Raw genomic sequence first — 16,990 nt, 5'->3', positions numbered from 1 at the left:
AATACCTTAATGATCTTAATGTGTTTTTCATGTGTAGAGCTAGTAATGTAGTAAGCTAAACTTAAAAAGTAGTGAGCCTCTCCTTCAATGGATTTTGATGAAAGTTAATATGAATGTTAGGTATCACATGAAAATGTGCATTAATTATGAAAATTGTGTGTTAGTACAATTGAACCTGTGCTAATTATGCATATTCAGAGTCCTATTGAAACAGGATATATAGCCGTTGTAACTGTGTGTACAGTATTATAATACATTTTAGGATAATTGTTTTTTAAGGACTGTAACAGTACCAGATTGGACATGGGCTCAGTGTGATAACTGTTTAAAATGGAGGAGACTGACCACTGGAATGAGACCTGAAGATCTACCTGCAAAGTGGTTTTGTCATATGAATGCTGATGCTCAGTTCAAGTTAGTCAATTACTGTATTTCATTACCTTTTACCTTAAATTATTAATGAAAAATATGACTTTTTTTCTACTATTGATTCATTACATTCTATTCTGCAACCGTTTTATTTGAGTATTCAAAATGCTTTGACCATGTATTTACAAGTGATATACAGTCACTAACTGAAGTTGTGACATCACAGATGTTCCATTGTTTTGAAGTGACCAGGATGTCATCCCCTTCAATAAAAAAACATTGTTTTCTTTGCTTACAATCTTATTTTTTGTTTCAAATTTTGTTGCAGTATAAAGACAATAAAAGTACACTGACCTGACAAAAACTTTGATGTACAAATAAGCTTGAATTGGTGAAAATGATTGGCACAGTCTTACATTTTCCTGCGGTTCTAAGCCTCATCTGTGTATCAGTTTTATGTCAAATCAGTGCACTGTTTTTGTCTATTACTGGAAATGACCTTGTAAAAATAGAACATAGGGGTCAGACAGTAGTTTTTCGCAGATATCTCCAAATCCATTAGGTTTAGTTAAATTCTGACATGGATAAAAGTGTTCAGCATGTTGACATCTATCTGGGATTAAAGTTTCATTTTAATCCATTAAGCCATGTTGGAGTTATAATGGCCCTTTTTCAATGTTTTTTTTGCTATTTTTAATGTTATTTCTTTCAAAAATCTTCTCCTCTGACACTACTTGACCAATTGAAACCAAGCTTGATACAAGTGTTCCTTGGGGTATCCTGCATAGAACTGATATGGGGATTTTTGATCCATTGAAAAACATGGCCGCCATTACTAAAAAGAAAACATAAGGGTCAGACAGTAGTTTTTCACATATATCTCCAAAACTGATAGGAGAAAAACATGGCCGCCATTACTAAAAAGAAAACATAAGGGTCAGACAGTAGTTTTTCACATATATCTCCAAAACTGATAGGTTAAGCTATTTCGGATAGGGTAAAAGTGTTCGGCATGATAAGATCTACCCGAGGTCAAATTTTCGTTTTAATCCGTTAAACCATGTTGATTGCCTTTTTTCAAAGTTTTATGCTATTTTTAATGTTATTTAAAAAATCTTTTCCTCTGACACTACTTGACCAATTGCAACCAAACTTGGTAAGTATATTTCTAGTGGTATCCTGCATAGAACTGATGTGGGGATTGTTGGTTTGTTGAAAAACATTGCTCCCATTACTAAAAATAGAACACAGGAGTAAGACAGTAGTTTTTCGCATTTATCTCCAAAACCGTTAGGATTAGCCAAATTCTTTCAATAGCTGAAATGATCTTTATTATTAGGACTGCAGGAATTAGACTTCTTCAGGAATAAAAGTTGTCAGACGACTCCTTGTAAGATTTATTGCCCTTGAAAGGGGAAAAATGTCTTTTTTACAGTTTTCAGCCAATATCTTAAAAACTATAATTGATAGAAAGAACCTTTCAATTGCTGAAATAATCATTATGATAAGTCCTACCAAAGTTTTCTTGTCGAAATTGTTGGACAACTTCTTGTTGAATTTATTGCCCTTGAAAGGCAAAATTCAACCAGGTGAGTGATTCAGGATCCTGGGAGCCTTTTATTATTCTTGATGTGAGTAGGTTTTAGTAGCATTTTTTTGATGGAATGAACAACAATTTCGTAACTTGAAGTTGAAGTGAAATTTATGTGCCTTTCCCACTACTAAAAAAGAGATTATAAGAAACCATTGTATTGTTTAAAAATAAACAAAATAAAAATGTCATAAATCACCACCTGTTTAATATTTATGTTGAAATATCCTTTAAAAAATTGCAATCTTTATTTACAGTCGCTGTGATATACCTGAAGAACCTGAAGATGAAGATGAGGCATTGTCTGGGGCAACATATAAGAAAACATTTAAAAAACAACAGTAAGAAAACTTGAAGTAGAACAAAAACAAAGTTATCCACTCATTAAAATTTTTGATGCATAGAAAAGTTGAAAAAGGTTGGAAAGAAAAGGCAGGTGTATGTGTACAATTAAGATTTTTTTCAAGTTAAGGGAAAAACTATCTGCCAGATGCCTCAGATGGATTGAATGTTTTAAGTGATTTTAGTTGTTATACTTAATTCTAAAATGATGACCTATTAAGGTCAAACAATATATCTCTTGATATATATACATATATTTATACCTGGGCAATTCAGGTGCTAAATACAGGCAGTCTTTGTCAAACAATGAATTTGTGTAAGGTGTGATGGTGTACTCATTAACTCTTGAGCTTGGTCTATATGGCTGGCTTACACCATACCCCCATGAATCATTTCTGAATCGACTTCTTGTTGAGCAGAACTAAGAATTTTTCATTGTATATAAATGATAGTTAAAATTTCTGTCTTTTCTGGCTCCTTCAAATGGGAATGATTTAAAATTTTATTCATAACTTCATTTAAACGAGTTGTATATTTCTGAGTACTCATAGTAGCTGCCTAATATATGTATCAACTTGTAAATTTGGTTGGTGATTGATATAAATTTCAGATGAGGACATGTTTTGTCCCTGTTGCATTTTATATTTCTAATTTATCTTTCAGACAAGAACAGAAAATAAGAACTAAACTGATAGAGGTAAGAACTCTTATTAAATAAGTAGAATAGATGATAACTAGTAAAACCTCTCTAAACCAAACCCCTTTCAGACTGTAGAATTCGGACAGTTTGGACAGGTGCATGATTTATCCAGGTTATGCATTTAAACTGATACAATGGGACTTAAAAACGTGTTTGGTTTAGACAGGTTTTCAGTCAATTCAGTGTTTGGTTTAGACAGGTTTTCGGTTAATTCAGTGTTCGGTTTAGACAGGTTTTACTGTATATTGTAATGAGGATGTCCTCCTGTATATCTGTCATCCACCTCTAAACTGCTTGCCAGATTTCATATTATAAACTTCAGGGAATAGTTATCAGGAAATGCCATGGTGTACATACTGTTTTGATTTTTCATCCAGATAGATTAAGGGTTTGTTGTTGACTGTAGGGAAGTACTCATTCTGTTTCTGGTAAACATTTATTTAATAGACAAACATACATTAAATATAAAGCACTTTACTTCATTTTACCAGGATAAAAATGACACATTTAATATACATTTGATGATAAAATAGCTATATTTTATTTTATTTTCACTATTTCTTGACTTCTTAAATTGTTTCAGTGTCAGTGAAATATATGTACAATGGTAGAACGATGAATATGGTGATTTCTGATTGTTTAGATTTTAGTGGTGCTTAATCTACTGGCAATTGTTTGATATTTAAAACTTCAAATGTTTCAGGCAGAGAAGAATAAAACCAAAGAATTACTTTTAGCTGCCAAAGAAAGGGAACTGGCTAAGAAAGAAGAGGATATCAAGAGGAAAGCACAACAAAGTGGGAGTGGTGAGGTAAGGGGAAACATGTTGTATTTAGCACAATAGAGTGAGTATGGTGAGGTATGGGGGAAACATGTGTTGTACATATGTTAAGTACAACGAAGGGAGTATGGTGAGATAATGAGGAAACATGCTGTACTGGACATAGTGGAGTAGGAGTGGTGAGGAGAGGGGAAAGATTTCCTTGTACATCAAGTGAGTTTTAGTGAGGTTATGATAAAACAGTGGAGAAGAAGTGGTGAGGTTGGGGGAAACCTGTGTGCTGTACATGTATAGTATTTAGCACACCAGAGTGAGTATGCTGTACTGTGCACAGTGAAGGAGGAGTGGGGAGGTGCTTTACTGTGCACAGTGAAAAAGTGGTGAGATGCTTTACTGTACACAGTGGATTAGGAGTGGTGAGGTGCTTTGCTGTGCATAGTGGATTAGGACTGGTGAAGTGCTTTGCTGTGCACAGTGGATTAGGAGTGGTGAGGTGCTTTGCTGTGCACAGTGGATTAGGAGTGGTGAAGTGCTTTGCTGTGCACAGTGGATTAGGAGTGGTAAGGTAAGAGGAACACTTGTGCTTTATTTGGTATAGCAGAGTGAGTGATGTGAGATAGGGAAACGCAAGCTGCATATGGCATATCAGAGTGGATATGATGAAGGAAAACATTTATTTTACACTTGAGCTGTATAATAGATCTTTGTAAAAGGGTAAGAAATGACACATGATATAGGTACTATACTGGTTTATGTATATCTCTGAAATTTTAGGACTGAACATATATTTTCTGGAAGTTTAACAAACATAGTATGAAAAAAAAAACAGCTAAGGATTGAAATTTAGGAAAGATATTATATGTGCTTTCAAAACATGACCAGGGAGAGTAACAAATGTACTTGGCCTTGAAATGATGGAGTAAAGAAAAAATGGAAATGTAGAGCTTCTTTGAGGATGTGTTTACACATATGAAATGAGTTTGTTGAATTTGGATTCTATAAAGTTTTTAGTAATAATAGGATGCTCATTGTTAGGATTTACTTATTTTTTAAGGCAGACAAATGTCATTTTAATATTTTTTTGCAGATTATGATTAAGATGTTAAATTTATTCAACAATGAGATACATGCCTTTTATGTAAAGAAATTTTTCATTTAAATTGATTTTTAGATATCCAGTACCAATGGCATGGTTCCACATCCTAATTCCTTGACGCCAGTACAGGTCAGAAGGATGAAGAAAAATTTGGAGAAGCTGCAGATGGAGAAAGAAGCTAAAGAAAAAGAAATAAATGAACTTAAACGACAGAAGACCGTTAGTGAAAGAATCAGTAGACAGTATCAGAAGCAGGCTAGGAATCTTAAACTAGATAACCTTATTGAAAGTGTCAATAAAACGGTATGACTACAATACAGTATAAATCTTTATCAAGATCAAGATTTTTTTTATAAAAAAATATTGTGGTCATATAATGTTATGGTGCTGTTGTTGTCTGTGTCTTTCTTGTTATCCATTTATCCATAGACCCTTTGATTCTGTGTGATAACTTGGATATTAGTCTGTAGATCTTTATTAAATTTTATGATAAGGTTCCAAACTACAAAAAAAGGTTTGTATAAATTTTGAGCATAATGACTCCGACTGTTGTGGAATTAGTGGCCTTAAGGGATCCCAACTGTTGTGGATTAGTGGCCTTAAGGGATCCCCACTGTTGTGAAATTAGTGGCCTTAATGGGACCAAAAACTAGCATTTCAAATGAATTTTATGATATAACTGCAGTTAAAGCTTATGGTTGTCTATGATATTGTTCGACACTATTTCAATGGAATTGATTTTGGGGAGATACTTTTTGTTAATATTTGTTGGTCTTAAGCTGTGAACATTTGATTAAAGTATTATATATTATGTTTTGTCCAGTCTAAAAGTTGACTTTAGCATGCTTTAAAAGAAAAAGTGATAGATACTAAAGATTAAAAAAGATATTAATTTACTCATTTAGAATAGGAGAATAGGAGAAATATTATGTAGGAATTTGACTGATTTTGTCATTTTGTTGAATAAATATCATGTTGCTTTTTTTAGATTGAAGAGGAATCAAAAGCTGTATCATCTACAAGGTAATTCTACTATCTTCAGTTAAATTGGCAATGTAGCTAGATATTTGATTTGATGTATAACTATTACCTCCTGTTATCTGTGTGGATACAATTATGTGAATGTTTATTGTTTTATTTGAAATCTATTTTGTCCCCTTCTTTGTTTTTATACCCCTATTGGTAATTGGGTTTACTGCAATCTGTTTTTTTTATTCCTCCATTGTCCTCAGTTGACTTATTATTGTCTATCACGGCTTTGACTTGATGGAATTATTTCATTTTTATTACAATAAATACATTACCATCATAAATTCTGAGTAAGTCCATCTGCCTAAGTCAAGCAGGCAGAATCCTCTATCTAAAAATATCATCCAGTGGGATGATCTTATAGTAGCCATCTACCCTTTATTCATCCATTTAATTTCTGCCTACGCAAGAAGACACGTGGTAAATTATTTTGTGAATAATATTGAAATTTTGTAATATTAGAAGTCCCTTTTATTGAGGAAATTTCTTTTATATATTTATTAATATTGTATATTGATACTTTATTATGGAGTTCAATGTTAATAGCCCATTTCAAGCCATTACTGGCGATGATGTTTTTTTTTGGATGGGTCGTTACCTTACGATAGTCAGGTGGTTACTCCAAATGTGTCTAGTCAATCAACCGATGTTTTAACTTTGATGACTAACACTACTATTCTACAGACCCCGATTGTAGGTTCTGTGGATAGTAATAGAGTAATCCCTACTATAAGTACGGTAACTCTTACAGTATCTAGGCCAGTAGACACCACAGATTCAGTTTCCTGTACCCCTGGTGTTTCTATGGGTCTAAATTTACCTGGTTCAAGGCCTCCAGTGTCTTACTGTAGTGTTACTTTACCCTCCTTGGCTAATAACCCCATGTCTTGGTCAAGACATCGCTGGTCTCATACCCTTATCCAGGTTTTCCTGGTCAGGTTTTTCCAGGTTTCTGGCCTTATGATAATAACTTTGGACCTATTGGTCCTCAAGGTTTCACTCCTAGTTTGTTAACCCCTGCTCCTTCTGTAGCAGTGCCTTCTACTGGTGTTACTATACCTGCAACTGCACCTACCTCTTCTGTTAGGTGTCAGTCTAATCAGGTTACTAACTCTTCCCCCTCATTAGATGGGTTTAAGAGTGATTTAGATGACTTTCGTCAATCCATATCTTCTGAGTTTGTTGCTTTCTCCAATCGCCTCACAGCGTTTGAGAAAGATACTAACCAACCCACACCTAGCTCCTCTATGACTCCACTTCCTAGAGTTCACAACTCTGAAAGTGAACATGAGGATAGTGATGATGAGGAACGCTTTTCAGTGGCCCCAGGTAGTCAGGAAGGTAATTTTTCCTTTGGTGAAGAAGGTGAAATTAGGGATCAGGTTCCTCAGAATGTTTCTGTTTGTAATACTGCTCCTTCTGTTATTGGTCGGTCTCTTACCAATTCCAACAAGGCTGCTGAAAGTGAGGATACTCCTTCTACTTTGAAGGATCTTAGAGATTCAGTTTACTCTATTATGAGAGACGTCAAGAAGGTGCCAATTCAGTTACCTACCAAACCTAAGAGGCTCACTTCAACTTTTGAAGTTTCTTGTGGTATGTCTAATGACCTACCTAAGTCTCATACTAGTTTCCCAGAATCCAATTACATGTCCACTTCTCTTCATATTATTTATGAAGGTATCATAGCCAGTGAGTCTCATTTTTCCAAGTTAAATGGTTTTGGTATAACTTCCTTTAATGATCATTTCCAATTTAGGGATTATGATATTTTCAATTCCAATTTGGGTAAGTTGGTTCCTTCTTGTGATAAAGCTTTTTCTTCTTCAATTAATTCAAAGCCTGTAGATGGACTGCGTCTTTCTCAGTCTATCTGGTCTAAAACTGAGAATCTTCGTAGAAATGCTTCTCATGTACTAGGTACAGCAGAACATTATTTGTCTGCTGTAGCCCCCTTACTGAAAGATCTTGCTTTTCGTTCTGAAGTAAAACCATTTTTACTTCTGGTTGATAAAGCTCTAGGCTCTTCTCAGCTTTTACTTATGGGAAGTTTGGGTAATTTTACTTTATCCAAAAGATCTGAGATTCTGGATAAGGCTAGAGTTTCAGATAGCCTGAAGGATTCTTTATTGAAATCTCAATTGGACGACAAACATTTTGGTCTTCCTCTTGACGAGATTCAGAAACAGCTTAGTCATACTCTAGCACCAGTAAAGGTGAATAATTCTAAGAGAGGTAGTTCTTCTACTGGTGGTTCTTCCTTTCCTCCACAGAAAAGAGAAGGAAGGTTTTCATTGAGGGTGGTATGAAAGGTGGTTCTAAGAAAACAGTTACTAAACGCCAAACAGGTAATTTTAAAGGCGGTAAGAGGTCTAATCCTTCCACCTAGGAAGTTGCCCTCCCGTACGTTACTGACAAAAATCATCCAGAGGTTTTTTTTACAAAACTCCTCTTTCTCAAATTCCAGTAGGGAGGAGGTTAACTCATTTTCTGTCAAAATGGAACGATATTATCTCAGATTGTTGGGTATTGTCAGTAATTCGGAGGGATTAACTCTAAAATTCAAGGAACTACCACCTCTTTCACCAGTTCCTATTCCACTGTCCAATATGACTCATCTGCAAAAAATATCTCTTTTGTCAGCAGAGATAGATTGTCTTTTGACAAAGAAAGCAATAGAGGAAGTTCCTGTATCATCAATAGATCCAGGTTTCTATTCTCTGATTTTCCTTGTTCCAAAGAAAACAGGAGGAATGAGACAAGTCATTGACCTGTCCATTCTCAACCTTTATCTGGTTGTTCCCCATTTCAAGATGGAGACCAATCGTTCTATCAGAGCTTCAATATTTCCAGGTATGTGGACCACTTCCCCTGGATTTGACAGACGCTTATTTCCATATTCCTATAATTCCTTCTTACCGAAAATTTCTTCGTTTTGTCTGGAACAACAAGGTTTACCAATTCAGAGCATTACCATTCGGCCTATCTACTGCACCTCTAGTTTTCACCAAGGCTATGTAGACTGCCATAGCTCATCTTCACTCTCAGGCCATTCAGATTTATTCTTATCTAGGCGATTCACTGTTGAAAGACCTTTCTCAGGACAAGCTTCTGGTAAACACGGATCTAGTTATCAAACTGTTTCTTTCCCTGGGGTTCATGATTTCTTGGAAAAAGTCAGACCTGATTCTTTCTCAGGACTTTACTTTTCTTGGAGAACATTACCTGTCTCATTTAGGACTAGTTCTACCTCCTCGGGAAAAATTTCAGAACCTCAGCTTGAAAATTCATCAGTTTCTTTCTCAGGAAACAGTTTCTGCTCGCCAATTTTCATAGCCACTAGGTCTCTTGAACTCCTTAGCAGACGTTGTTCCTCTTGGTCGACTACACATTCGACCTCTCCAATTTTATCTGCTTCAGCATTGGCTCCCATTTTCTCAGAATTGGGAATATCAAAATCCATTTATTCCTCAGGAATTGTCTCCCGATCTTTTGTGGTGGACTGTTCAGGAGAATGTTTTGAAAGGCCAGCTTCTGTCCTTTCCAGTTCCCAATCAGACTCTATTCACAGATGCCTTCAACCTCGGTTGGGGACATATCTGGAAGGTCCTTCAGTATCAAGGGTCTGGAGCCCAGACTTACTGAAAGAACACATCAATTTTCTAGAGATGAAAGCAGTTCTTCTGGCAATCTCTCATTTTCAGCATATTCTGCAAAACAAGTCTGTTGTTCTTGCATCCGACATTACGACGGTAGTTGCTTACTTAAAAAACCAAGGGGGAACTCATTGTTTCAAGCTATTTCTTCTTGCAAAAGAAATTCTTCTTTTTTGCAATCAACTTCTGCTTCAGCTAGTAGTTCGTCATGTTCCAGGGAAACTCAATGTCTTAGCAGGCTCTCTTTCGAGAACTCTAGCCCCAGTAAATACAGAATGGGAACTTCTCCAGTCAGTATTTCAAGCAATAACTCTTTATTGGGGTCTCCTCATGTAGACTTGTTTGCAACAAGTCTCAACTTCAAACTTCAGGTGTTCATGTCACCTGTCCCGGACCCAGAAGCTTATGCAGTAGACACCTTGAGTTTTCCTTGGGAAGGAATGTTCAGATATGCATTCCCTCCATTCAGATTTCTGTCAGCAGTTCTTTGGAAGATTGCTTCAGAGCAATATCTGATCATTCTTATTGCTCCAGCTTGGCCCACGCAAGCTTGGTATCCAGCTCTTCTTCAACTGTCTTGTGCTCGTCCACTCTTACTACCGGTAAGACACAATCTTCTTTCCCAGTTCAAGGGCAAGATTCTTCATCCCAATCCAGAGAATCTACATCTTTTCGCCTGGCTTCTCTCAGGGATAGTTTCAAGGAGAGAGGCTTCTCTGAATGAGCAGCCAGACATCTCTTCAGAGCAGTCAGAGACTCTACCAACATCGTATACGATGCTAAGTGGACAATCTTCAGTAGTTCGTGTAGTGAGAAGGAAATTGATCCGCTCAAAATTACTGTTCAGCAAGTAGCGGAATTTCTTATCTACCTTTTTGAAGATAAAAAATTGTCTCCTTCTACAATTAAAGGTTATCGTTATGCTATTTCCAGAACTATCCACTTGTCTGGTGGTCCTGATTTTGGTAGTAATGAGTACATTTCTCTTTTAGTTAAGAATTTTACTCTTGAACGTCCTAGACAGGTTTTAATTCCTTCCTGGAATTGAAGTTTGGTTTTATCATTTTTAAAAACCTTTCCTTTTGAACCAGCTGAAGAAGTAGATATCATATTTTTGTCATATACATGTAAATGTTGTTTTTACTGGCATTAGCTTCAGGTAGGAGAAGAAGCGAATTACATGCTTTTTCTATTTCTGATTCTTGTCTACGGTTCAATAGATATAAATCTTCAGTCACTCTTTTAACTGATCCAGCTTTTTTAGCCAAAAATCAGATTCCTAGTAGAGGTTCAGAGCCAATAGTTATACCTTCATTGCCTATTGATACTACTTGTAAACTACTTTGTCCTATCAGAATTTTACTCATATATTTACAAAGAACCCGTAGTATTAGAGCTAAGACTAATGCTAGGCTATTTATTCCTATTAAAAAAAATGTTAAAGATTTATTAGCAAACACATTGTCTACCTGGATTTGTAAGACCATTCACTTAGCTTGCAATTCTTCTAGCAAAGAATCTGTGTCTAGTCTGAACATTAAAGTCCACGATGTTAGAGCTATTTCTACATCTTGGGCACTGTTTAATGATATTTCTTTAGAGGAAGTTTTATCAGCAGGTTTCTGGAGAACTGAAAATTCCTGCAGGGGATTCAGCTTTACGTTAGATTCTGTGTTTTTTTTTTAATAATTTAAAAATTTACTCAGACTTTATGATGGTAACATATTTATTGTAATAGAAGTCATCATTTTTAAAGTAAAATGGGATTTTATAAAATAAATACTTACCATCATAAATTAAAGGTCCCTCCCAGCCTCCCCTTCATCCCCTGTTATTTTTTGTATAGCTTCTTGCTTACTTTTGAAAATTAAATGGATGAATAAAGGGTAGATGGCTACTATAAGATCATCCCATTGGATGATATTTTTAGATAGGGGATTCCGCCTGCTTGACTTGTGCAGATAGACTTACTCGGAATTTATGATGGTAAGTATTTATTTGATAAAATCCCATTTTACTTTAAAAATGTTGAATTTTGGTACACTTTGTACAGTGAGTCGGTTACTCTAAAAGTTTTGGCAGAATTGATTATTTAAGAAATTCTATGGAGGGAATCACTGGTCTGTGAGGAAACTTATGTAAAAATTTAAGATTTCTGCTTGTTACCATGGATTTCCTTTGATGTGGTGTAACAATAAAAGTTTAGATAGAATGAAATTTGTTGATTGGGGCTGCCTTTTTCATATGGAACTTGAGGGATAAATCATAAATTTTTGCTGATCACTTGGGTAGTGTCTGTTTTCTGATTTCTTTCAAACTTTGAGTAGGGTTGGTAACCTTAAAAAACAACATTGGATTTTTCCTCTTATAGAAATTCTTATATTGGGAATCACTGTTTTGTATTCTGTATGGAACATATAAGGCTCCTTCATTCAAAATAGTCTAACCTTAGTCTGTTCGTTTTTCAGTGAGACAATACAGATAAAAACAGAAGATGGAGATCTTGTTGATATTATTCCCATGGACCATGGACCTAGTACTTCTGGTTTAAATCAAAACAATTCTAATGTTGTCAAAGACCAGAACAAAACAAAAGTTGTTGATCTAACCTTAGACTCTGATGAAGAAGATAATGGGCCAACGCCAGCAAAGGTTACTCGAAAAGATCAGGAAGTAAAACCAGACATTTCAAAAATAAAAATAGAACCAGGTTTAATTAAAACAGAGAAATCAATACAGACTGTACGTGAAGTTGGTGTACAAACAAACCACGGACTTTCAGAAGAAAACAGTATTAGAAAGAGACTTCAGAACTTCCAAAATAATGTACATAAACTTCTAAAAATGATAGTCCCAGATGAAGACTTAGGAAAACCAGAAAATGTAGAAGATATCGTTGATGCTATGATTTTACACAATTCATGATTCCGGATTTTAATAAGTTTGGTAAATCAAGTAGTTCAATCAAAATATTAGGAGATTAGAAAATCAGGTTTTAATTTGCTGTGTACATGTTACTCCACTACAATGCAATAAGAAATGTAGTTATGTAGTAAAGACACATTACATAGGCTACAATATTCACAACATTGATTTAGACTTCTTAACATTTACGACTCGGTGTTGACAAACATGTTCTCAACTAGTTTATTTATTAATTGTTGACAATATTTATCAAATGGTATATGTATATTGGTTTTCATTATTATGCTATCATTTTTAACATCAGTGAAATGGGTTGTTTGGGTTAGAGATTTAGGTCTGTCTGTCTGTGATGCGTCTTGATTAGATTGTGTTGAAAATATTTTTCTATGAAGGTTATGGGTTACATAATCTTGAAACTTGGTGCTATGGAGTTAAATGATTAAAGTATAGATCATTTCCTTGATTTAAGATGAAAGTCAGCCTACCCTTGTGTTCACAAAAAAATGTGTACGCAATCACTACTATGTGTAATCAAGGATTTATATATAGCAAGGATTGGATTCTCACACAATTTTACATAGTACTATAATAAATATGTTGTGTGGGGTGATATACAGCAAGATTACCCATGATGCATTTTGTTGATGCTGAGCTTGCCCTGTTAATGGTGGCCATTTCTATTGCTTCAACGTTTCATCACGATAAATGTAGGTATTCTGACCCATATGGTTTGAAAAACAATTAAAATATCCCACCTCAAGTTGCCTCCAGATTTTTTCAATGTTTTGTTTTGATCAATACCTCGATTTGAGACCTTAATCTCTTATTAAATTTTCAACTTAATCCTACCTTCAAAGGCCGTCTTTCCTCCTCATTTAAAATTCAAACTTATTCTTCAAAACCCGAACTATCATCATAAAATTTGTTTCAAATTGAACAAAAATAGTCCGAGGGTATATACAAGGAGAGTTATAGCCATAGCTCCACCTTCCTTCATAATATCAACATTTTTATTTGACCTACTTTTGACTTTTTAAAAAATGGTGGCTGTAGTCACTCCCTCAACGACAGTTTTCCCTACTTATTTAAAATTCAAACTCCATCTTCAAAACCCGAAGGATCGTCATATAATTCGTTATAAGTTGAACTTCAATAGTCTGAGGGTGTATATAAGAAATTTTATAGCTGTTGCCTCCCATTCTTTCGTGGTATCAACATTTTAATTTGACCAACTGTTGATAAAAAAAAAAAAAAAAAAAAACGGGGGCCAGAGTCATGCCCTCCAGTAAGGTACTCCCTCCTAAATTAAAATTCCAACTCCTTCAAAACCTGAACCATCATTATAAAATTTGTTTGAAATTGATAAAAAAAATGGTTTGAGGGTGTATATAAGGATGTTTATAGCTGCTTTTGTAATATCTATGTTTTATATGACCTAATTTTGACTTCAATAGCAGTAGAGGCGGCAAGTAGCTGTGGCGAGTATACTGAAATCTTGCCATGCGAGATATTGTAATAAATTATGAGATAAGAATCCTTCTACATTTAACTCCTTGGTGTATTAGAAATTTTCCTGAAATCATGACCTATAAGTGAACTGATGGTTATATTTTCATATTATCAAAGCTTAAACTTATCCTGTTATTAGCATCGTGTTTGTATCGATACTTTGCATGATTTGTATTATGCTACATTTTAGTGTTCATTAAAACAATATATTCTTCCATTAAAGGTGTTAGCTTCTTTAAGTAAATCTCATTGATGATTTTGTATTTTGTTAAGTATTTGATTTATTGTTAAATGTTCACATAACTCTTCCTTCCTAATGTTTCCAGTTATTTGAGATTAACTTGTTTAATTTGTTTTGTTATGATTTGCATTAAAAAAATTCTATGAGTCTTGAACAATGATAGGTGAATTTCTATTTTGAAATTTAATGTTATAAGTCAGTGAACCTTTCAGTATTTGATAAAAGAATTGTAGTAATTGTGACATTGGCAAAGTATGAAATTTCAAGTCATAGGTTTGACTGTTATAAAATAAAACTGTCTTGACTAAAGAAATACTGAAATAGTAGAGAGACATTTTACATGTATGGATAAAAAGCTTAGTTTTCAGATATGGTCTATTGAAAACAATAATCAAAAGATGATCTAAAAGAAGGGTAAATTAGCAAATTTGATCAAGTATTGAGTACTATTGTTTTTAACCATAAATAATTGATGTAGTTACAGTTTTGTTATGTATTGATATATTTCTCTATTAACAGAAATGGAGATTTATTTTTGGGATTTGTAAATAAATTGCAAATAATTAGTACTAACATGGATGTACTGTAATTTCTATTTTCTTTCTCAATTGTCTGTTGCATTGAGTGTATTGTTGATATGTAAACATTGCTTACACTGTACATCTTATTATTGGCAATTTTATCTTTTTTTTCATTGTGCTTGCTGCCTGATGTATCCTTTCTCAGGCTACTACTGTGGTACTAAAAAATATCAGTTATTTCCAATGACACAAATACATCAAATAATTGTGATGTTGCCAATAAAAAAATAGTCCCAGAACATCACATCTTGCCCAATCAGTGTCATTGCAATGTTGTAGCTCTCAAATTCAAAACTGCAGTAGTCATACCTGTAAACAAAGGTCACCCTTCAGACAAGGCACATTGACTTTTATAGACAGTTAATATTTAAAGAGGTTACAACTATAGAACATACAAAAATAACCTAATAAGAGGGTTAACATTAATTGTCACTTTAAGAGCAGATTTGATTGTAACTTGAACAACTGTATATTCAAACATTTTTGTATGCATTTTTTATTGCTAAGTGAAAATTAAGTTTTTGCAAAATGAAGGAAAATCATACTCAAGTACAGTCAAAGTTTCAAAAATATGAGTTGTAATTATGTGATTGCAATCTATTAGCATTTAAACAATACGGAATTTATAATATTATGGTCTTTATTATTCATTTTCTTCTTTTGGGATCTGTAAATTTGACAATTAGAATAATGATTTTGTGTAGTTTCTATCCTTTTCTAACCCCTCACCACTTATCAAATATTCATTATGTAACTCAGGGAAATTTCATTTTTTTCCATTTTCAATTGCATTGCAATATATTTTTTTATTCTAATATAGAACGACTAAAATACAGCTACAGAAAGGGTAAACTAAGTTACAGTCATGATCTACAAGGGAAAATTTTGGATACGTTTACGCCTTTGGTTATTATTATTAAATATTTGAACTTTGGTTTCTTATTGCATTAGAATCAACTTAAACAAGTATTTGCATTTGACACAGTTCAGATATCCTATGGTCCTTGTTAAATTGTTCATAGACAGATAAAATAGTGTTTGAAATTCTTATAGGTTTTTTTATTGTACTATAGCAGTAATTGTCATAAATTATATTGTAAAGAGTTGAGCTAATTGAGTGACCCGTTTTACTCTCGGATACCAATGTATGCAAGTTTGTTTTTTTAATTTTTAATCCTAATGATGTAGATAACGGGTATTCATAATAATAAGTACGTGTATTAAGTCATGCATAATATTATGTGGCTAGTTCAAAATCTACCAATTTGAGTATAAGGAAGAATATTGCCTTTTTTTTTTATTATTCTGCAGTACATTGGAGATGTTATATAACATTCACTGTTAGTACTGAGATTGTGTTATTTCACTTTTAACTCCACTGTTGGTGTTGTATTGGGGTAAATTTCTAATTGATTCATTACAATTATTTTCAGTGTAGTGTGATTTATTATGTATTGTTGACTTTGGTGAACATTTTATCATAAAATCATAGAATTCTTTACCTTAAGACTGATCACTAGAATCAGGTCATCGGGTGTAACAGTATTTGATGTAGTTGATATGCTTAATCTTAAATTACTATGAATACATTACAGTCCTTATTGCCCCTGGTATTACCATATAGGGTGTACAATTTTGTGATTTGAAAGTTAAATTTTGGCATTTCTCAGTTTGGCAGATGCTGAATGGTATACTTAATATTTAAGCTCAAATTCAATTTTTGGAGCATTTATTTTGGCATTTTTAAACAGACTGTTTAAGCTCCCAAAATAAGCACCCCACGAGAATTACTTACTATATTGTAACAATACACAAGGTACTCCTATGAACATTGCACTTGTGGATCATTTATATGGGTCAAAGACTAAGACAGCCCGTTTTTTAACCTTTGTATTTCTTTACAACAGCATTATTTCATTTATAAATCTTTATACCAAAACTAGTGATCTTTGGTAAAATCTGATACTTAGTTGTTTAGTGTCAGAATACCTAGTTATTAAAATCTTAAACTTTGTCTTGTTTTATCTTTTAAATTGATTCCACAAAATGTACATTACACTTGCCAAATTCATACCTTATATCCAAATGTAGATCCATATTTTGGGAACTGTACTTCATTATCCTTAAAGTTAATCTAAGTATAACTGCCATAGTTGAAAATGATATACAA

General features: G+C 33.9%; 1 protein-coding gene across 2 annotated transcripts in view; it reads left to right on the top strand.

Annotated features, from left to right (window-relative positions):
- Nucleotides 1-16,834, top strand: part of LOC148614957 (MORC family CW-type zinc finger protein 3-like) — a 30,535-nt gene extending 13,701 nt beyond the window's left edge. For both annotated transcript variants that reach the window (XM_088589513.1, XM_088589512.1), the window contains 7 exons: nucleotides 280-414; nucleotides 2,218-2,301; nucleotides 2,966-2,999; nucleotides 3,706-3,813; nucleotides 4,955-5,182; nucleotides 5,868-5,902; nucleotides 12,033-16,834. In XM_088589513.1, coding sequence (XP_088445639.1) covers nucleotides 280-414; nucleotides 2,218-2,301; nucleotides 2,966-2,999; nucleotides 3,706-3,813; nucleotides 4,955-5,182; nucleotides 5,868-5,902; nucleotides 12,033-12,489 — 1,081 coding nt within the window. In that variant the 3' untranslated portion in view covers nucleotides 12,490-16,834. The remainder of the gene's footprint in view (nucleotides 1-279; nucleotides 415-2,217; nucleotides 2,302-2,965; nucleotides 3,000-3,705; nucleotides 3,814-4,954; nucleotides 5,183-5,867; nucleotides 5,903-12,032) is intronic.
- Nucleotides 16,835-16,990: the final 156 nt, after the last annotated feature.

Source organism: Perna viridis, chromosome 6, assembly GCF_037379345.1.
Source record: "Perna viridis isolate PV_CMFRI_1.1 ecotype Kerala chromosome 6, ASM3737934v1, whole genome shotgun sequence".
Lineage (NCBI taxonomy): Eukaryota > Metazoa > Mollusca > Bivalvia > Mytilida > Mytilidae > Perna > Perna viridis.
This window is presented reverse-complemented; position numbering and strand designations above follow the sequence as displayed.